The sequence below is a fragment of the Chlorocebus sabaeus genome, chromosome 5 (assembly GCF_047675955.1).
Source record: "Chlorocebus sabaeus isolate Y175 chromosome 5, mChlSab1.0.hap1, whole genome shotgun sequence".
NCBI lineage: Eukaryota > Metazoa > Chordata > Mammalia > Primates > Cercopithecidae > Chlorocebus > Chlorocebus sabaeus.
This window is the reverse complement of record NC_132908.1, coordinates 72,026,614-72,048,774: the sequence shown is the minus strand read 5'-3', so window position 1 is coordinate 72,048,774 and position 22,161 is coordinate 72,026,614. Positions and strand designations below refer to the sequence as shown.

The following is a 22,161-nucleotide window of genomic DNA, read 5'->3' as shown; positions in this document are numbered from 1 at the left end:
CTGGGCTGTGCAGGCCCAGCAAGGGCAGGGGCCAATTTCAAGCCTTAGTTGAGAAGAGGGCTCATTGGAGTCTGACTAAAGTTTGGTTTAAGGGAGTCTTCATCAGGCTGTCCTTATAGAACAGCTCCTAGAGCAGAGAGCCATGTGGGAAAGGGTATAGAGGGAATCTAGGGGCCAACCAGGAGCTATACAAGTGAAATATTTTTCAGTAAAGAATGCTGACTCCCTTATAAACAGGGTAAAGTGAAATTTGACCAAAATCAGTTTCTTTGAAAGCCCTGATGGAACATAACACATTACAAGGATATGTCTGCCAAGTGCCTGAGTAAAAGTCTTCAGAGTTGTACATTAAAATGTACATGTTTAATTATGATACTGTGAACCTTGGATTTCTGAGTAAATCCAGAATGACCTTCAAGGTTGGTATGCTCATTTTATGAAATGCATCTCAGAAAGCTTTACAATTACAATTGTGCTTGGGAAAAGACGGGGCCAAGAGGAATTCAGCTGATCTGGGGTAACTGAGTGGGCACATTTTATCAGTGTAAATATTAGTATCTGTCAACACACTCCACATGCAGGGTATAGAAAGTCTTTTCAAAGGAAGGATCTACAGGAATAATCTAGTATATTAAAATAAAATTATATTAATGCAGTCAAATTTTTTTCCCACAGTTTTTTTCATTTTGGGAGCTGCTTTAGTTTATAGAAATTGTCCTAAAGAAACACTTTGTTTATTTTCCTCTAAACAGATTTAAGCAATACAGGAAAACCAGAGCAGGAGAGTAAAACATCCTGTCCCACATCTTTTGCTAACATAAGCACAGATTCAGAAATAAGAACAGATTTAGAGGAGCAAATGTTTGTAACTGAAAATGCATTTCCTCCATGTGTTTAAAATAGCACACTGCTTAGGCTATAAAAAGCCAAAGTTTATGTTTTGGGAATGGAATAAGCCCAATTTTAATTAGAGGCAGGAATCAGACTACAAAAATTACTCTCCTACATTTGGTAGTAAAGCACAAAGCTTAGTGTGTCTAAATTCTCATGGTCTTGTCATTCCATGCTCTTGATCCGCCTTTTCCCTCACTCCCCAGTCCTTACTACCAGTACTGTTAGCTACTTGCATCCAGTTTTCTCAACATTTGCTGGTATCTGGCTGGCCAGGCTTCAACCCCACATTTGCTATCTATTTTCAAGCCAACATTTACTATTTACTTTATTCCAACAACGGGCCACCATCAGTGTCATTAAAATTTGTAATCCTACCCTTAGGCATTGACTTGTTTAATTAAGGGCCTGCTGTTTAGCTGCCTCTTTATAGATTGAGAATGACCTAAAGCAATATAACTTAAGACGGAAAGATATCATTTTCCCATATAGTTTTAGCCTTCTTGATCCGTGGAGTGAAAAAAAAAGAAGGCCTTCATTTTGAGTCTCAAACAACATCATAGGTGATGTCAGTGTAGCAATGTTTTCCCCAAAGATAGAAGACACAGAATCCCTCACAGTACCATCCTGAAGATACAAGACCCAGACTCAGGACTGAGAAGACAGTAATGCTGACCATTGTGGTTTGCCAAAATTCCGTGTATGTAATCAGTCACCAGCAATCTTTGGTTTTTGAGCAGAGTCGTCCTGTCTGAGCAGCTAATGGTGTGATCTCTCCCAGTCTCCTCATTTGGCCAATATTTTAAACTCTAGAAAGTTGACATAAAAATCTGGATTACTGGCTTTTCTTGAGAAATGAAAACTTCTGCCACTACCTTCCCTCTTCACCTATGGTAACACTGGGTTGGCACAGAGTAGATGAGATTTGCCCTTTTGTGGTCCCTACTCAGTGGCTTTACTCATTTATATTACCTGCATGGTTCCTGTAGGCAACTGTTTTTCCCACTCTAGGGTAACATGTTTCCCTTTGATGACCATGTTAATTTCCTTTTGGAAACAATTTGTTCTCTGGATTAAATACCAAACCTACTATCTTCTCAGACTGCAGGTTAAATATTCTTTACCCTTTTTGAAAGAATAAATAACTCCTGTTTATTGACTGCTTCACCACATTTAAGGCACAATTCTAAATGTTTTACATATATTATTTCACTTAACCCACATAAACATTCCAAGATGTAGGCACTAACTTTGTGCCCATTTCACAGATCAGGACACTGAGGTTCAGAGAGGCACCCTTCACTCGTTGAAGTTACATAGTTGATGATTGGTCGAGCTTGGATTTCAGCCCAAATCTATTTGAGACCAAAGCCTGGGCTCTCAGCCACTTTGCCATTGCCGCTGCTCTTTCTTATCCTCCTGATAGATTTTTTTGTTGTTGTTGTTGTTAAAAAGAATCTCTCCTCAATTTCATAACTGATGAGGGACTCTTTGAAAGCTATTTTGTTACTTTTGAAGAAAGTGAGAGTGGCCGGGCGCGGTGGCTCACGCCTGTAATCCCAGCACTTTGGGAGGCCGAGAGGGGCGGATCACGAGGTCAGGAGATCGAGACCAACCTGGCTAACGTTGAAACCCCGTCTCTACTAAAAAAACACAAAAAACTAGCCGGGCAAGGTGGCGGGCGCCTGTAGTCCCAGCTACTCGGGAGGCTGAGGCAGGAGAATGGCGTAGACCCGGGAGGCGGAGCTTGCAGTGAGCTGAGATCTGACCACTGCACTCCAGCCTGGGCAACAGAGCAAGACTCTGTCTCAAAAAAAAAAAAAAAGAAAGAGAGAGGACTGTTTCTCCCCTTTTCCTTTGTAAGCTTTTCCTCATTAATATAACCATTTTCTATACTTTTGTTTCATTCCTGTCTCAAGAAAGTGAAGGTCTAGCACATAAAAAAAAAATGAGTTCCAGGTGTGTTTGTACATTGATACCTGTCAGCAGCAACAGTGAAGCTGTGGACAAGATGTGATGTGGGAAATAGTGGCTATTACTGTTTCTAGAGGGTAATCATCTCCTACTGAGGTGTGAATCCTACGTTGTGGGCAACTTATATGTTGATGGAGAGCCAGGTAAGAGTATCTTTGCCCAGCTTGTGTCAAGTGCATTTCTTCTAGTGATCATTTGTTCCAGGATAGGACTAGCTAGAGATAGCTTTTAATAGAATGTTACAGGAACTAGTGGTGACAATGGAAATGATTGATTTTAGCAGCTCTGGTGGTACTGTTGTTATCTTACTTATCGACTCCAGAATGATGTGGTTTGTGTATAAGTAAGAATACCCTGTACCTAACTCGCCTTCATGTTCTTCAGTGGATGTTAATACCCTGCTTCATTTGTTTTTAACTTATTCTTGATTTGTTTTAAAATAAGCCTTTATAGGTATTGCAGGTACAGAGTAAATAGGAATTGAATAAGGAAAGTAATTTTTTTAAGATTTTCCCGTGAATATCTGGAGTATTTTGAATCTTTTAAAGGCAATTTCATTCACATTGTTGATTCAATGCTCTTATTCCAGTCTAAACTGGTAACTGAGATAAGTATGAATGGAGAGTCTAGTGATATCCTTTTGGGAGGGAAGAGGATATCTGACAATTCGGATCATGAAATAAAGTCCTTGCCAATCTGAGCATCTAAATGAGACTCCAAACGTAGAAAAGGTTTCTCCTTTTTTTTTTTTTGAGATGGAGTCTCGCTCTGTTGCCCAGGCTGGAGTGCAGTGTCAGGATCTCGGCTCACTGCAGCCTTCATCTCCCAAGTTCAAGTTATTTTCTTGCCTCAGCCTCCCAAGTAGCTGGAGTTACAGGAGCCTGCCACCATGCCCAACTAATTGTTGTATTTTTAGTAGAGACGGGATTTCACCATGTTGGCCAGGCTGGTCTCAAACTCCTGACCTCAAGCAGTCCACTTGCCTCAGCCTCCCAAAGTGCTGGGATTACAGGCATGAGCCACTGTGCCTGGCCAAAAAGTTTTCTTTTTTTTTGGAGGTGGAGTCTCGCTCTGTCGCCCAGGCTGGAATGCAGATCTCAGCTCACTGCAAGCTCTGCCTCCCGGGTTCACTCCATTCTCCTGCCTCAGCCTCCCAAGTAGCTGGGACTACAGGCGCATGCCACTTCGCCCAGCTAGTTTTCTGTATTTTTTTTAGTAGAGACGGGGTTTCACTGTGTTCGCCAGGATGGTCTCGATCTCCTGACCTCGTGATCGGCCCGTCTCAGCCTCCCAAAGTGCTGGGATTACAGGTTTGAGCCACTGCGCCTGGCCCAAAAAGTTTTCAAAGCAAAAACTTTTTTCATTTATGGTCACCAGGATGATGTAACCTCTATCAGTTTGGATTGAATACCTACAGCAAATACTCTGAACCTAGGAATTATCTATAGTGATTTTCAAGGTTGCCTGGAGTTAAATAAATTCTAGTGTTCTTAGAAAATTCTATGAAGAGATGAACTTTATTACACACAGCAGCCTTTTTGCTTTGCTCTTAGCCTCAAATTATAGTGCCAATAAGTTTCAAACATCTGTGATTTTAGACCCAGATGTCTATCAGAATCACAAACTTTTTTTTCTTTCTTTTTTAAATCTTACTTTAAGTTCCGGGATACATGTACAGAGCGTGCAGGTTTGTTACATAGGAATACATTTGCCATGGTGGTTTGCTAGGATCACAGGCTTTTAAAACTTTATTTTGTCATATTCCTGTACCCTTGGTTGTGCCAAATTGTCTTGGTGAGAAAAATGAGTCAGTTAAATGCTTTAGGTGCTTCTTGGATGTGTAGGGAAGAATAGAATAGGTATGTGAAGTTACGATAGTCATACAGTTTACTTAGTATGATAATATAAATTGATTTGGGAACAAGAAAAGGAAGACCTTCATTTAAGAAGATGATTGTGGTACTCTAGGAATGAAGTGAAAATATTTTGGTTAACTTTAAAACAGTACTTTATTATTGTTTCATAGGACTTTAACTTCTTTTAGTGTACACTAGAGGGCAGAATTCCACCTGAAAAGATAGCTCGTCTTGGCCAAGATCCCAGGAAGCATTAAGCAGCATTCTTAAGATTGGGTAAAAGAGTGTTGTACATTTTTCTTTGCCTAATTAGATTAGTCTCTTGGTATGAGATTTCTATGTACTCTGCAGTTTCTATTTTTTTTCTTTTATTAGAATTTATTTTTTTCAACTCTACCATTGTGCTTAGAAAGTGAGAAATGATTTTTCTTCTCTCATTTTTTTCTTTGGGATACAAAAACTCTTGTTGTTTGGAGTTTTTTTTTTTTTAAATTACAAATAAGAAAGTAAAAATGACCTGTAGTCCCACCACTTAAATTTTTTCAGAGAGAAAGCAGTGAAAGTTCCTTTCTGCCTGTCCAGTTGTTAATTCTCATCCCTAGAAGCTGATAGCTGTTAACTGATGATCAGTTTTGTGCAGATCCTTCCCTGTGCTATGATAATATATTGTATTCATATGTATTAATGTTATTCACAAGACTCTCCATTCATACTTATCTCAGTTACTAGCTAGCTTGGCCTGGGATAATATCTTTGAATCAAGAATGTGAATGAAATTCCCTTTAATAGATTCAAAATATTCCAAGTATTCATGGGAACATCTTTTAAAAATTATTTTCCTTGTTCAATTTCTAATCTATATACTCTGTACCTGCAATACCTATCAAGGTTTATATAAAAATAAATTAAGAAGTTAAAATCAATGATCAGGAAAAAGAATATATACATATATATTGTATACATACATATGTATTGCATTCATATATACTTAAAACAAAAATGGACTTGCCCTGTCTGTACTGGTCTGCAGTATATATATACACACATATATTTAGTTTCTTCTTGCAACTTATATTTTTACCTAACAGTCTTATCTTGTGCATCTCTCCAGGTTCAGTATAAACATCTATATTTGTTTATGCCTGCCTGGTACTCCATTTTGTGACTGTTCCATAGTTTGAGTGCCCCTTCTCTTATTGATGAACATTTACTAGTTTTCCAAATTTTACAGTTATTGATAATTCTGTGGTAATTCTTACACGTAAGTTTTTCATGTTCTCAGGCTGTTATTTCTGAAGAACAGAATTTTAGAAGTGGGATTGCTGGGTTATTGGGTATGTGCATCTTAAATTCTAATAGCTGCTGCTGAATAGGCAGTAGCAATTTGAAGTCATGCCAGTATTATGTGAGAAGACCAGTTTCCATACAATGACCAATATGTATTTATTTGCATTTCTCCACAATAATTGTAGTAACTGTATCTTTATAACCTGTTGGTTTGTGTGGTGGTTTAAAATTTTTCCTCTTTTTTTTTTTTTTTTTTTTTTTTTGAGATGGAGTCTGGTCTGTCACCCAGGCAGGAGTGCAGTGGTGTGATCTTGGCTCACTGCATCCTCTGCCTCCTGGGTTCAAGGAATTCTCCTGCCTTAGCCTCCCAAGTAGCTGGGATTACAGGCATGTGCCACCATGCCCGGCTAATTTTTGTATTTTTAGTAGAGATGTGGTTTCGCCATGTTGGCCAGGCTGCTCTCCTGACCTCAGGTGATCCGCCTGCCTCAGCCTCCCAAAGTGCTAGGATTACAGGTGTGAGCCACCATACCCAGCCAAAATTTTTCGTCTTTTGAAAACCGTTACCAAAACAGACTTTTTATTAAAGTAATACTATTTTGTGCATTTGTCAAATGTTATGGAATGAATAAATTAAGGTTTGCATATTACCTGTAGGTAGTTTCCATATTGTATCAAATTATCAAGGTTAGTTAATCCTCAGTCATTTAAGAGATCAGGTTAAAAAAATCTAAATTTTATAAACACTGAGATAAATTGTGAGCCAAATTTGGGACTGTATCTTTGTTTTTTTTAAGACGGAGTCTTGCTCTTTCACCAGGCTGGAGTGCAGTGGCACGATCTCGGCTCATTGCAACCTCCACCTCCCAGGTTCAAGCAATTCTCCTGCCTCAGCCTCCCAAGTATCTGGGACTACAGGTGCCTGCCACCACACCCAGCTAATTTTTGTATTTTTAGTAGAGACAGGGTTTCACCATATTGACCAGGATGGTCTCAATCACTTGACCTCATGATCCACTCGCCTCAACCTCCCAAAGTGTTGGGATTACAGGCTTGAGCCACCGTGTCCAGCCGGGGCTGTATCTTATTGATCCTTTGCAAATGCTATGTGCTGCTTCACTCTTAGGTTCTTTGTGTTGGAAGGTACTATTTCAAAATGTTTCAACATCAGGGAAGAATGTCATTCTTCCTAATCATAGCAATCAGTGATTTTTATGTTCTGATTAAGGTTCTTATAAAGGCAACTTGCTGCCATTTCCTGAATGGTTCTAACTGTACAGAAAGATTCATATTAGATAAATACTTTAATTTGGATTGAGGAATTTTTCTTTTGGGAGAGGCTGAGCAGCTGTGTTTTAATTATTTTGGTCAAGGACTGAAAATCAGGCTCGTCTGAAGTCCAGCACTTAACTATATTCAGTTACTTGAATTTTGGATTGTGCCACAACCCTATTACCCAAGCGAATTTATGATAAATTTAAGCTGAAATAATTTAAAGCCAGGCTAATATTTTCCCATCATTGAGGAAATGGAAGATTCTAATCAAACACTCGTCTTTAGACCTAGTAATTCTGGATGCTTAAGACCATAAAACATAACCTTTTGATTATTAGCATTTCCTTGAATTTGAAATGTAATACAATTTCAACAGTTGCTAATTTGAGAATGCACAGGAAAAACTCATGCTTTGCATCGGCTTCTGCTTTAAACTGAGATCCTATAGTCCTAGCTGCTTGTGACATGATGTGCCTGTAGGAAGTGGAAACAAAAGGAGAAGAGTTTTCCCTACAGTCAGATACAGCATGACATGACTTGTTTGGCCAGAAGTGAGAATTAGGAAGGTCCAAGGAATATCATGTACAAAACTCTCTTGATCTTGGTCTCTTGTATAGTGTTATTTGCTTCAAAGCAAAACTTGGAGGAAGTTTCCTTTAGAGCAATAACCACAAGCATCACGTCTGCTTTTCAGCCATGTTTCTGTTTGCGCCATGAGGTTAACTAAATCCAAGTTTTTGATACCATTTTAGAAGGGCACACTGATTTAGCCTGTGTTGGACCAGTGTGACCTCAATTTCTCTGTCTTGATGTGGTGAAACCAGCTTTCCTGTTGGGCTAACTTGGGTCAGCTGTGTGTTTTACAGTATCCTGCAAGCCTAAGCCAGGCAGAATTTCAGCTGTGTAAAGGCTTAGATTATGAAGTATCTGTCTGTCTTTATAGAATATATATTTTAAACCCTTTGAAGTAGAACTTTTAACACCACAATGAAAGAACTTTTAACATCATAATGAAATCAGTGTTTTCAAGGGATACTAGGGAAGGTTTGTGACAAAGGCTTTTATTTTGCTTGTATTTTATCAATCACTCAGGAAATTAGTTGGCAATGGAAAATGGAACACAACTCTGTGCCAGTGTAGTATGTCATCTAATTGTGGTACTCTCTCTCAGAATACCCCTTCTCGGTAAGACTGGTATGCCTCTGAGCTTTTTTTTTTTTTTTTTTTTTCTTTTTTTCTTTTTTCAGACAGGGTTTCACTCCCATCGCCCAGGCTGGAGTGCAGTGGCGAGATCTCAGCTCACTACAACCTCTGCATTCTGGCTCAAGTGATCTTCCTGCCTCAGCCTCCTTTGTAGCTGGGACTACAGGCATATACCACCATGCCTGCCTTATTGCCTCTGAGCCTTTTCTGTATTTGTTCAGGGTTTTCCCAAGATTCACAGGCCTCTTGTCTTTATGCATCTAATAATGTCATCGGCCGGGCGCGGTGGCTCAAGCCTGTAATCCCAGCACTTTGGGAGGCCGAGACGGGCGGATCACGAGGTCAAGAGATCGAGACCATCCTGGCTAACACGGTGAAACCCCATCTCTACTAAAAAAAAATACAAAAAACTAGCCGGGTGAGGTGGCGGGCGCCTGTAGTCCCAGCTACTTGGGAGGCTGAGGCAGGAGAATGGTGTGGACCCGGGAGGCGGAGCTTGCAGTGAGCTGAGATCCGGCCACTGCACTCCAGCCTGGGTGACACAGCTAGATTCCGTCTCAAAAAAAAAAAAAAAAAAGTCATCTACTGCTGCAGCTTTAACCATTTTTTCAACATTGATGATTCTCTCTCTGCTCTGTCCTTTCAGTATTGCTTTTCTCCTGAGCTCCAGACCCATATCTCTCGCTGCTTGCAAGAGATTTATTCTGAAACCCCTTGATCCACAACTGGTCCAATATTTAACTCATTTTCCCTAAATCCTCCCGTATTACAGAAGTGAAGAAACCAAATCTGTGAAATTAAGTAGCTTGCCAAAGAAAGAGAACCTGGACTGGAATCTGAGGCTTCTTTCCAGTCTAGTGTTCTCATCTGCTGGTCCAAAACTGCCATTGTCGGTGAAGGGAGAATGTACCACTATTTTCCTCAATAGTAGTTGAGTCCCAACCTCAGTGTCACCTTTAGTTTTTCCCTTTCTTGTCTCTCCCCCTAGCCCCTAACTGCCCAATCCAGTGAGTTTAACTCTACTTTAAAGATGTCTCTAAGTATTCATTCATATCCCCCTCCTCTCATTTTATCTCCTCTCTCATTGCCTTTTTCTGGGTCTTACATTCTTTCTTTCCTTTTTAAAGAAACTATTTTAATCTTAATTTTTTTTATTGAGACAGGGTCACTTTGTTGCCCGGGCTGGTCTCCAACTCCTGCCTTCAGGCATTCCTCCCGTGTTGGCCTCTGAAAGTGCTGGGATTACAGGTATAGGCCATTGCTCCTGGCCCTGGGTCTTACATTCTGAAGCATCTGTTGCTATGTAATTAAAATATTTTCTAAAGTCTTTTGAAAGGCTTGGACTGTTGTAATCATTTCCTAAGTTTACATAAAGCCTGTAGTCACTCTTCCTCTCTCTACGTGCCACTGCTAGGGTAATTTGGCAGAGATTTAGCTTAGATAGTGTCACATGCTCAAAAATTTTATCTTTGTTGTCTGTAAGTTCTAGTTGATTTAGCTGCTACTGTCTTGCTAACTCTCAAAAAAATCCTTCAGTTCACTGTCAGTATTTCCTTTTATGTTTAATATGTTTTTACTCTTTAGCGAGGTTTTATCTGTGGTGTGATCTTATATGACCTGGGGTTAAACTTGTTTTTCTTAAAAGTGGGGATGAATTTGCTTCTTCTAGATGCTCTTGCCTGGGCCAATTTTTATGTTAATTCTTTGGTTTGGAGTGCCTGGAACATTCAGATATTATAATTGAAAGTATAATTTTGAAGCCCAAATCTATGTGGGTTGCAGGCCCAAGGTTTCATTCTGATTCTTAAGAGAGACCTTTTTTCCTACCCCCTACAGCCCAAAGCTTAGATACACTTTCTTCTCTGTTCCTTGGGCTGTTACATGATTTTTTTTTTTTTTCTAACTCGATCCTTTCATTGAGGATGTGTAGACTTTCCACTTTCAGTCTTAGTTCTAGTTTTCTACTGCACATAAGCTCAAGACCATTTTTATTATCACGTGGCAAATAAAACCCAGACTGGAAGTTATTGAAACTGTCTTCCCCCACCCCACCCGCCCGCTGTAACCACTATATCAGCTCATGTCCTCTACTGTGGTTTTCAGTTCCTTCTTTGATCCAAACACCCGGGGGTTGCCCGTTCTTCCTTATGAGTTTAGCTATATGCTTAAAATAATTTTTTGGTATATTTTATCTAGCATTTCTGGATCTTTATCTGGAAAATGTTTCGCTTATCTTAAGCATTCATCTTGCCTAAAATAGAAGTTCATTGGCTTTAAGTGCAGATACCCTATGTAGCTTTTCTTTCTTGTTTTTGAGATGGAGTTTCACTGTGTTGCCCAGGCTGGAGTGCAGTGGCTTGATCTCAGCTCACTGCAACCTCCACCTCCTGAGTTCAAGCAATTTTCCCGCCTCAGCTTCCTAAGTAGCTAGGACTACCAATGTGTACCTGTACACCTGTCTAATTTTTGTATTTTTAGTAGACACAGGGTTCCACCATATTGCCCAGGCTGGTCTCCTGGGCTCAAGTAATATGCCCATCTTGTCCTCCCGAAGTGCTTGGATTACAGGCATGAGTCACTATGCCCAGCGATCCCTTTTTTTAAAGAGTACTTTAAAAAAAACATATAAATAAACCTTTCATTTTGAGAGGTTGTATACTCATGTGTAGTCATATAAAATAATGCAGAGATTCCTTGTACCTTTGACCCAGTTTCCCCCTATGGTACTATCTTATTATATTACAAATGGGATATTGACATTGACACATATAGTCAAGATTTTCATATCTGCTGAGATTCCTCATGTTCTCTATAGTTATATACACTTTCCTCCTGCCCTCACCCCCTCCTTAACCTCTGGTAATCACTAATCTAGAGATTTCCTTTTTGGGAGTTTTTAAATGACAAATTGTTTCCTTAATAGTTACAGGGCTCTTTCATATTGAGTGTCTTATTGTTTGTCATTTTTGAGGAATTGGTCTATGTTGTCAAATTTATTTGGGTAGAATTCTGCATAATATTCTCTTATCCTTTTGATACCTGTAGTGATATCCCATTTCATTCCCTCCGATAGTGGTAATTTGTGCCTTCTCTCTCTCTCCTTTTTTTTTTTTTTTGGTCAGTCTTGCTAGACATTCGTTGATTTTATTGATCCGTTCAAAGAACCAGCTCTTTGTTTCATTGATCTTTCCCTATTGTCTTTGTTTTCAGTTTCATTCGCTTCTATAATTATTTCCTTGCTTCTGCTTGGTTTGCCTGTATATTGCCTTTTTTTTAACTAGGTTCTTGAAGTTGGAACTTAGATAATTGATTTGAGACTTTTCCTCTTTACACTGTATGTATTTATTACTACACATTTCCCTCACACACCGCTTTAGCTATGTCCAACAATTTTTGATACATGTATGATTTTATTCCGTTCATTATTTTTTACTTCCCTTGATACTTTCTTTTTGACCCATGCATTATTTAGAAGTGTATTGTTTCATTTCCAAGTGTTCAGAGAGTTTTCTGTTGTCTTTCTGTTGTTGCTTTCTAGTTTGATCACGTTGTTGGTGAATACATTCTTTGTGATTTCAACTCTTTTAAATTTGTTGATATTAATTTAATGGGCCATTGATATTAATTTTATGTCTTGTATATTCTATGGACACTTGGAAAGACCAGTATCTTTGCTTTTACCCCAATATCTTTTAAATAAATTCTTTTTCTGTCAGCCAGTGTCTGTATCTTGTATCTAAAAACTCTAATTACTACCCCTTTGCAACTGCATTTGTTTAATAGCCTTTATTGTAGCACTAACTATCCCATATTCTCTAATCATCAGTTTACACCCTAGTCTCCATCACTACACTGTGAGCTTAAAGGCATAGATTTTGTCTTTTTGGTATGTGTCCAGCCTGCTACGTGGCAAATAATTTATAGTATTTGATTAAGGAGTAAATGAATAGCTTTTTTTAATGATCACCGTTTTTTAAAACTTTGATCTGTGGACATTTAATTCTTATCCTTTTAGTTTTGTGTATTTTGTCAGTTTTCATCTTAAAAGCAGGGTGGTTTTGGTTTCATAGCTTGTGTTCAGCAAGTAACTGACCCCAGAAACAGACTGTAAATGTCTATTATATGATTGGAATGCCATTTTATTTAGACTTAATCATGCCATAGTTCAAGTAGAGACATGTGAGAAGTTCCTTACTCATTCCACAAGACCTATTTTGCAGCTCCTGCTATTTCCTTTATTTCAGGTTGACTTGTCCTCTAGTTGTAGAAGTGTTGTTTCTATAGCAATGCAGTTTACAGTGCACATCCCTGTCAGAGTGTGCAGAAACCCTGCTATGTTGCCTGGAAGCCTTGTTTTCCAGTCAGAAAGGAAGCACATGGTATTCCCTCAGCCTTTCCTGCACTTAACTTTGGGTTGCCTTGTGGATAACAAGAAACTGTTGGTTGTTTTCTACCATAGATTCTGGGTTAAAATGTATCTAAGGGATTTTGATGTATAATGTACCCTGTTACTAGTGTTCAGACTGTGGCTGGTGACTGCTAGCAAAGTTGCTGCATGGAATAGATGTAGGGGACATTACAGGAATGTGAGCTAAACATTCTGCCACTCAATGTGAAATTCTATTTATTGCTAAGGCAGTTTGGGGCAATTGTCTGTTTGTTGCTTTGGAGGATTTTCTTATGGTTTTTACTGCCTGTGAGAACACAATAGAACTGAGTGAACCTGGAGAAGTGGAGAAGTAAACTGTTGGCCTTTCTGAGTGGTTTCCCTGACCTTCAACTAGGAGCATATTTAGTGACTTCATGTTTTTCTTCCTTTGGAACTAAATTGACTAGGTTGTACTTGAACACAAGGAGTCTTTTTCATATCTTCTCTCACGCTTAGTGTCTTCTTTGCCACCTTTTTCTTTTATTTCTTTTGTTACTTCAGCTGGAAACCTTGTTATATGAACATTCATTGGAAATATTCGAGAAAGAGATGAGTTATAAATAGAGCAGCATTTCAGAGAGACAAGGATATCATGTTAATTGTGATTGGTCAAGTAAATTGAAGAGATTTGTGTGGACTCACACCAGTATAGTGGTAGAAGAATGATGGAGAGCATTTTAATGATAATTATACTCCACACTTCAATATTTTCTCAGTCTTCATCTATTCATCATGTATCAAACAGCATTCATTAAGTACTGTTTTTTGGTTTCCATAGCATTTGACTTTTATGACAGTAGGTAGGTTCATTTTCACAGGGGCCTTAAGTGTTGAATTCAATGAGTTTTCACAATTGCCTACATCCATATAACTGATACAGGGCACAGCCATGCCCCCAGTTGGGGCTTAGCCCTGGAGGGTCTTGGCTTTGCTCAGGATATAATTCAAGAGCTAGCTGGTGGTAGAAGAAAACAGCTTTATTGAAGCGGCAGTGTTACAGCTCCTTGACTGCTCCTGCAGAGCAGGGTTACCACATAGGCATTGTGCTGAGAGTAGCAGTAGCAGCTCAGGGCATTTCTGCAGTCATATTTGTACCTACTTTTAATTACATGCAGATTAAGGGACAGTTTATGCAGAAATTTCTAGGAAAAGGGTTGTAACTTATGGATCATCAAGTCATTGCCATGGGAAGGGGCGGTAACTCTCAGGTGTTGTCATAACAATGGTAAACTGACATGGCACACTGGTGGGTGTGTCTTGCAGAAAGCTGCTTCAGCCCCGTACCTGTTTTAGCTAGTCATCAATTTGGTTGGGTGTCCAAGCCCCGCCTCCGGAGTCCTGTCCTGCCTACTACTTCATAGCCACTATCCAAGATAAGGTATAGTATGATTCCATGACCCCAGAAAGTTCCTTCATGCCCCTTTCCAGTTGCTTTTGCCCTATGCTCTTTGCCCCAGGCAACTACTGATTTTTATTATGATAGATTAGTTTTGCTTTTTCAGAATGCCATGGAAATCAAAGCATACATTTTTTAACTTTTTGTGCCTGGATTTTTTTTTACCTACAGTGAAAGAACATGTATTTGAGACTCATCATGTTGCTGTGTATGTCAGTGGTTCATTGTTTTTTATTTTTATTGTTCATATATACCACAGTTTATCCATCTATCCTGCTGATAAACATATGGGTTATTTCCAAATCTTTTTGAAGACATATATTTTTATTTATCTTGGGTACCTAAATACCTAGGAATGGAATTGCTAGGTCATAGAGTAGATATGTGTTTAATGTTTTTGTTTGGGTTTTGATTTGGTTTTTCTGAGACAGGGTCTTGCTCTGTCACTCAGACTGGAATGCAGTGGCATAATCATGGCTTACTGCAGCCTCGAACTCTAGGGCTCAAGAGATCTTCCCACTGCAGCCTCCCGAGTAGCTGGGACTATAGGTGCACACCACTGTGCCTGGCTAATGTTTAATTTTTTTTGTAGAGATGGGGTCTCCCCATGTTGCAGGCTGGTCTCAAACTCCCAGCTCAAGCACTCCTCCTGCCACAGCCACCCAAACTGCAGGGATTATAGGCATGAGCCACAATGCTCAGTCTTAATGTTATAAGAAACTGCCGAACTGTTCCCCAAGATGGTTGTACCATTTTATATTTCTACCAGTGACGTATGAGGGTTCTACTTGGTCCGTACATATCCTTGTTCACATTTAATGTTGTCAGTCTTTTTTTTTTTTTTTTTTTTTTTTTTTTGAGACGGAGTCTTGCTCTGTCGCCCAGGCTGGAGTGCCGTGGCGTGATCTCAGCTCACTGCAGCCCCCACTTCCCGGGTTCAAATGATTCTCCTGTCTCAGCCTTGGAGTAGCTGGGACTACAGGTGGATGCCACCACACCTGGCTAATTTTTGTATTTTTCGTAGAGATGGGCTTTCATCATATTGGTTAGGCTGGTCTTGAACTCCTGACCTCAGGTGATCCACCTGTCTTGGCCTCCCAAAGTGCTGTGATTATTACAGGCGTGATCTACCTTGCCCAGCCTTGTCAGTCTTTTTTATTTTGGTAAGTGTGAAATGGTATCTCCTCTGATTTTAGTTTGCATTGCTCTGAAAACTAATAATAATGACATCTTTTCATGTGTAAAGTGACTCTTCAGTCTTACCCATTTTTATTGGGTTGTTTCATTCTGTTATTGGTTTGTAGGAGTTCTTCGTATATTCTGAATATGGATAGTTTGTCAGATGTAAATGCTGTGAATTTTTTCTTAGTGTTTATCTTGCCTATTTTTTTTTCTTTTTTTTGGTGGTGTGTTTAGATAAGCAAAGCTTTTAATTTTGATGTTCAGTTTGTCTTTTACAGTTAGTGCTTTTTGTGTCTTAAGAAATCTGCCTATAAAGTTGAGAAGATTTTGCCTTTTTTTAATGGTCCTGGCTTTGATGCTTAGATTTTTGTTTTACCTTGAATTAATTTTCATATATGGACACATTTAGGTTTTTTTTTTTTTTAGAAACATAGAAGTAATATATACATGTTCTTCTAAAAATTCAAACAACACAGAGATATAGAAGACAAAATGAAAGTTAATAATTTGGTGGGGTTTTTGTAAGGTCACCACTGTTCAGTAGAGTAGTCACTAGCTATATGTGGCTGTTGAACACTTGAAATGTGACTGGTCTGAATTGAGATGTGCTATAGGTGTAAATACACACTAAATTTTGAAGAACTAGTAAGAAAAAATCAGTCAATTTTTATTTCAGTTACATTGTTGAAATAGTAACATTTTTGACATATTGGGTTAAATGTATTAAAAATAATTTCACTGATTTATTTTTATATTTAATAGGGCTACAATACATTTTTAAACTATGTATGTGGCTCCCATTTTATTTCCGTGTTTTTTTTTTTTTTTAAGAGATGGAGTCTCACTATGTTGCCCAGGCTGGTCTCAAACTCCAGGGATCAAGTGATCCTCCCTTCTCAGCCTCCCAAAATGCTGGGACTACAGGCGTGAGCCACTATGCCCCGCCCATTTTATTTCTATTTGACAGCTCTGTTCTAGACCTTTCCCTAAGCATTTAGTAATCTATGTATATGAATGTGTATCTGTATGAGCTACTTTTTTGTTCACATATAAGTGTTTTTATTTACATAAATGGAGTCATCTAAGCCTATTTTCCTGAAGTTTGTATTTTTTGCTTGAAAATGCAAAAAAAAAATGTATATTAACATATTTCATCTTATTTCCTATACATTTATCTGATTCTTGTTAATGGCTAGCATAGTGTTCTACAATTTATTTTATTTTATTTTTTTGAGACAGAGTCTCGGGAGTGCAATAGCGTGATCTCGGCTCATTGCAACCTCCACCTCCCAGGTTCAAGCGATTCCCATGTCTCAGCCTCCCAAGTAGCTGGGATTGTAGGCACCCACCACCACGCCTGGCTGATTTTTGTATTTTTAGTAGAGATGAGATTTCGTCATGTTGGCCAGGTTGGTCTTGAACTCCTTACCTCAGGTCATCCACCTGGCTCGGCCTCCCAAAGTGCTGGGATTACAGGCATGAGCCACTGAGCTTGGCCAGTTCTGTAATTTTCAAAACTGACTCCCTATGGGGACATTTAGGTTATTTATCATTTTCTTTCTGAGAAACAGTATGTTTATAAAGATTGCCTCATGTTTAGAAAGATGATACAATGCCTATCAGAATTTTTTTCTCAAATGAAAATGCTTATTACAACTAGGATGAGTAAGTTGTGTAGAGGAAGTCAAGGCTTCCCTCGTAAGGGACAAAATGGCTTCATATCTAGAGCGGAATACAGTTTCATAGCCAGGAGTTTCAGACCAGCCAGGGCAACATAGGGAGACACCATTTATACAAAAAAAAAAAAAAAAAAAATACAGTCTTTAGGGAAGCAAACCCTTTGAATATAGTGTATACCTCTAGCTGAAATTCAAACTGTGCCTCTCTTTTGTTCATGATTAGATACTCAGTGAGTTTAGGTAGAAGGGGGGTGGGCAGGAGTCATAGAGAAAAAGATCCCAGTTTTCTGTATCTTATCTTGGAGACATTTTTATTGCCCACTATGTGAAAGTTCTTTTGAAAAGCTTCCCTCTCCTGCAGTTATCTTCTTTTTTAGTACAAAACAACCTTTTTCATGTTTATAAAACTTGGTATAAGGCCAGTCATTTTGTGGGAAGAAAGTCCAATAAGAGAATGAATCTGTGAGCATTAGCAAGAGTGAATGAGATGAGATTATTTAAATATACTTTGGCCAATTTAACATCTGTGTGTGTAAGTGTTGAAATGGGTCACCATGTTACTTCCAAAAACGTGGCTTGGGAGTTATGCCTTCTTTTCACTTAGCACGTGTAACTGGATAAACCGAGACTTAAGTAGCTTTTAGGGGAAGGAGGGAAAGTAGACAGATGGGAGTAGCTGCTCAAGCATAGGTGTGTCAAGCAAACTGTCACCCTTTTATCTCTGGGCCAGAGTTGTTTCAGTTCCTACACTAGGAATCAAGTGTATGATCTGCTTCCACACCGGGAACTCCTTTAAAACAAGAAGATGATGAATTTTTTTCTTTTACAGTTGATAAAGTTAATTTCCCTTTTCAGTTAGCAGTTTGTCTTTAGAATTTTGAAACTAAAATATTCCTTGCTAAGGCTTTTATTTTCCCCTCCCTCACATGTACTCTGGGTTATTTAGGATTTAAATTAGACATTCGAAGGGTATGTATTTGTGTGTGTGTGCGTTTTCTTTTACGTCTGTGAGTGACAGCAATACCATGAGAAAAGTTAATACTTCATCTTGCCAAAAGATGATGGTTTTATTTTTCTCTCATGAAACAAAACCTGGGAGGAACAGTTGAACTTTGCAAGCAGTCGAGCAAGTAAATTGGCTTCCAGACGAAACCCTGGATTGAGTACATCTAGAGTAACTCACTTAGGTTTTCTGTTGATTCTTTCAGGAAGAAGAAATTTGATGCCTAGAGCCTGGTCTGTTTTTTTGTTTTTAAGTTCTAGTTCTGGTTCGATTTCAGAACCAGTCTGCAGGCAACTCTGCTTTGTCTCCTTAGAGAACTGGAAAATTCCACTGATCTGGATCCTTTGGCAGCAAGCTGACATTTTATTGAGGCTGGTCAGCACTCCTGGCCGGAGTCTTGAAATTGTGTGGGTGTGTTTTTGCTGCCCATTGTTGAGTTATTCATGAACAGATATGAAAACCATATATATCCGAATTTTTTTACCACTAGATGTGATGATTTTTTCTTTTTGATTATTTGGGGATTCTTAGTTTGTTGTCAAACTCTTCAGATTAAAACCCTTCTTATAGCTATTACTTTGGACTTCTTCTATTTTACAGTATAGGGAAGAGAATGTTGTCATGGATATTATTGGCTCCTGTTTTAGAAATAGGTAGAGTATTATGTATGCCTTTAACTTGAACAGGCTTGCCTGGTGCAAAATAATAGTTTTACTTAATTCTTTTAGCTGTAAAATAGGGATCGTAATTCCTACTTCATAGAGCTGTTTTGAGCATGAAATAAGGTGTCTTACTACACTTCCTGGTACGGAAGGACACAATGAAAATTAGTAATTTTTCACTTTTTCCCCTTTTTAAATAACAAAGTTAATCTTCACTTACTAGTTCATATTAGGACAAAGAAATTATGAAATCATCAAGGAAACGAGAGCAGACTTAACAAATAAGTGAAACTTAAAACAATTAAAAACCTATATAGATTTAATCAATATTTTCATCCTCTTCCTACTAAATGAAACCTTTGAGTTAGAGGAGAATATACCAAGACTGAAATTCACTTACTTTTCTTTCCTCTGATTATTCTAATATGTAACAAAACACTTGAGAGGTTCTCAAAAAAGACCAAGAGATTCTTCCTATGAATGTTAGGCTATAGTAATATTTTCATGCACTAAAATATATAAACCTGTATTCAGAAAAGAGCCTGAATTAGCAGAACAGGAATTTCCCAACTACAAATGAAACGTAACCAAAGGGCTTAGAGATTAGTTTTTAAAAAACATATGAATATATAAGAACCCTGCCCCCATTCAAGTTTCTTAGTCTGCTTTGACATCACTATTTTTTTAATGTCCACAGTTTTATTTACTTAAGATATTAGCCAGTGTTTAATCATCTTTAGAGAGATATATAATTGATTATGAAGTTGTATCATATTATGTTGACATTACTTAAAATGTTTTAACTTGTATTTGTTCTAGGGGACATTTGGCAGTGTCTAGAGACATTTCTGGTTGTATAACCTGGGCAGGGCAAGGGATGCTACTGGCATTTAGGGGGTAAAAAGTTTGAGATGCTGCTAAACATCCTGCAGTACAAAGGACAGCTCCTCAAAACAAAAAATTGTCATGTTCAAAATGTTAGTAGTTCCCAAGTTAAGAAGCCCTGCGAAACACTACAGTGAAGTCCACATGAACATGTGATTGTTTGTTTTTTACAGTTCTGGAATTGGCTTTTTTCTGCATTTGGCACAGTGTATGCTCGTATAGGGCATGTTGGATGAATGAATAAACTAATAAAGTAAGATAGATCTCAACCTGAATTTTGTAGTAAACAAGTACTTTTGCAAGTGAGTTGATTTCTGCAAATGGACCTTTAATTTTTGTTTAATTCTTTTTTTAAATTTTTGAGACAGTGTTGCTTTGTCACTCAGCCTAGAGTGCAGTGGTGTGATCTTGGCTCGTTGCAGCCTCTGCCTCCTGGGTTCAAGCAATTCTTGTGCCTCAGCCTCCCAAGTAGCTGGCATTACAGGCACACACCACCATGCCAGCTAATTTTTGTATTTTTAGTAGAGACGGGGTTTTGCCATGTAGGCCAGGCTGGTCTCGAACTCCTGACCTCAGGTGATCCACTCTCCTCAGCGTCCTAAAGTGCTAGGATTACAGGCGTCAGCTACTGTACCCTGCCACACATTATTATTATTTTATTATACTTTAAGTTCTAGGGTACATGTGCACAACATGCAGGTTTGTTACATATGTATACATGTGCCATGTTAGTGTGCTGCACCCATCAACTCATCATTTACATTAGGTATATCTCCTAATGCTATCCCTCCACCTACATTATTTTTTAAATAGAAAAAATTTGGCCGAGCGCTGTGGTTCATGTTGGTAATCCCAGCACTTTGGGAGGCCGAGGTGAATGGATCACCTGAGGTCAGGAGTTCAAGACCAGCCTGGCCAACATGGCAAAACCCCATCTCTACTAAAAATACAAAAATTAGCTGGGCATGGTGGCAGGCACCTGTAATCCCAGCTACTCAGGAGGCCAAGGCAGGAGAATCGCTTGAACCTGGGAGGCAGAGGTTGCAGTGAGCTGAGATCACGCCACTGCACTCCAGCCTGGCAACAAGAGCGAAACTCTATCTCAAAAAAAAGAAAAAAATAATAAATAATGGAAAAAATTCAAGGCCAGGCATGGTGGCTTATGCCTGTAATCCCAGCATTTTTGAGAGCCGAAGTGGGCAGATCACTTGAGGTAAGGAGTTCAAGACCAGCCTGGACAACATGGTGTAACCCTGTCTCTACTAAAAAAAACCCAAAAAAACAAAAATTAGCTGAGCTTGGTGGTGCAGGCCTGTAGTTCCAGCCACTGGGGAGGATGTGGCATGAGAATCGTTTGAACCTGAACCTGGGAGGCAGAGGTTGTAGTGAGCCAAGATCGCTCCACTGCACTCCAGCCTGGGTGACAGAGTGAGACTCCGTCTCATAAATAAATAAATAAATACAGTAAGTAAAGTGTGGGTCAAGCAAAAGGAGCCAGTTTGGAAACTCTGGTTCCTTAACCTATTGTTGAGACTCTGAGCAGCAGAGAATAACCTGGTCTTACTTAGTTTTCTTTGTTTCTGGTAGACAGGTTTGCAAATTGCTTTTCCAGTTTCATCAGAAGAAATAAGTGTGGGCACATACATCTCTATCAATAGTCTGTTTAGATTATTGGAGAATAAATAGGCAACCCACTGCAAAACCTTGTGTCTACATGTATATAATAGTTAAAGCAGAAGCCTGCATCTAGCTAGAATTCTACCTAGCAATATGTGGGTTTTTTGGCTTTTTGTTTTTTTGTGGGTTGTTTTGTTTTTGTTTTTTTTGAAGCAAACTTTTGCTCTATTGCTGAGGCTGGTCTTGAACTCCTGGGCTTAAGCAATCCTGCCTTGACCTCCTAAAGTGCTTGGATTACAGGCATGAGCTACTGCACCTGGCCTGCAATATGTATTTTAAGCTACTTTTTTAATTATTCCCTAAATAAAAAGAATTTCTCCTATGCCTGATGAAATCAGTCTTATTTACGTTCAAAAACTATACTGAAGAGACGACTGTATTTACTTTGGACTTTTGAGCAACTCATTTACACATATTACACTTACCTTTCTGATCTGCCTATTTTTAACCAAACCTTGAATTTGATACATTAGCTGATTGGCCACATAAATGTTTTGGGTCTTCATAAAGCAAGACATGTTTGTGCTAATATTGGAATATTTTATTCCATTTTATCCTTACTTTGTTTAAATTGTTGAAAAATGTAAAAAGGAAAGTGCTGATACCCGTAATGAAAATGTGTAAGTATCAGACTCCTTAAAAAAGCAAAAAAACTTTTTATTATGAAAAATTGCACCAGCCCAGGCCCATGGCAAAACTACATCTCTACAAAAAATGCACAAATTAGCTGGGCGTAGTGGCATGTGCCTGTAGTACTCAGAA

The 22,161-nt window shown here is 38.7% G+C and overlaps 1 protein-coding gene across 3 annotated transcripts in view; it reads left to right on the top strand.

Annotated features, from left to right (window-relative positions):
• Positions 1-22,161, top strand: part of CFDP1 (craniofacial development protein 1) — a 142,060-nt gene that overhangs the window by 45,447 nt on the left and 74,452 nt on the right. Inside the window, exon 6 of one of the 3 annotated variants that reach the window (XM_038008259.2) lies at positions 9,650-9,734. The exons of the other annotated variants lie outside the window; for them this stretch is intronic. Within the exon in view, the coding sequence (XP_037864187.1) occupies positions 9,650-9,734 (85 nt within the window). The remainder of the gene's footprint in view (positions 1-9,649; positions 9,735-22,161) is intronic. 3 annotated transcript variants of the gene reach the window in all.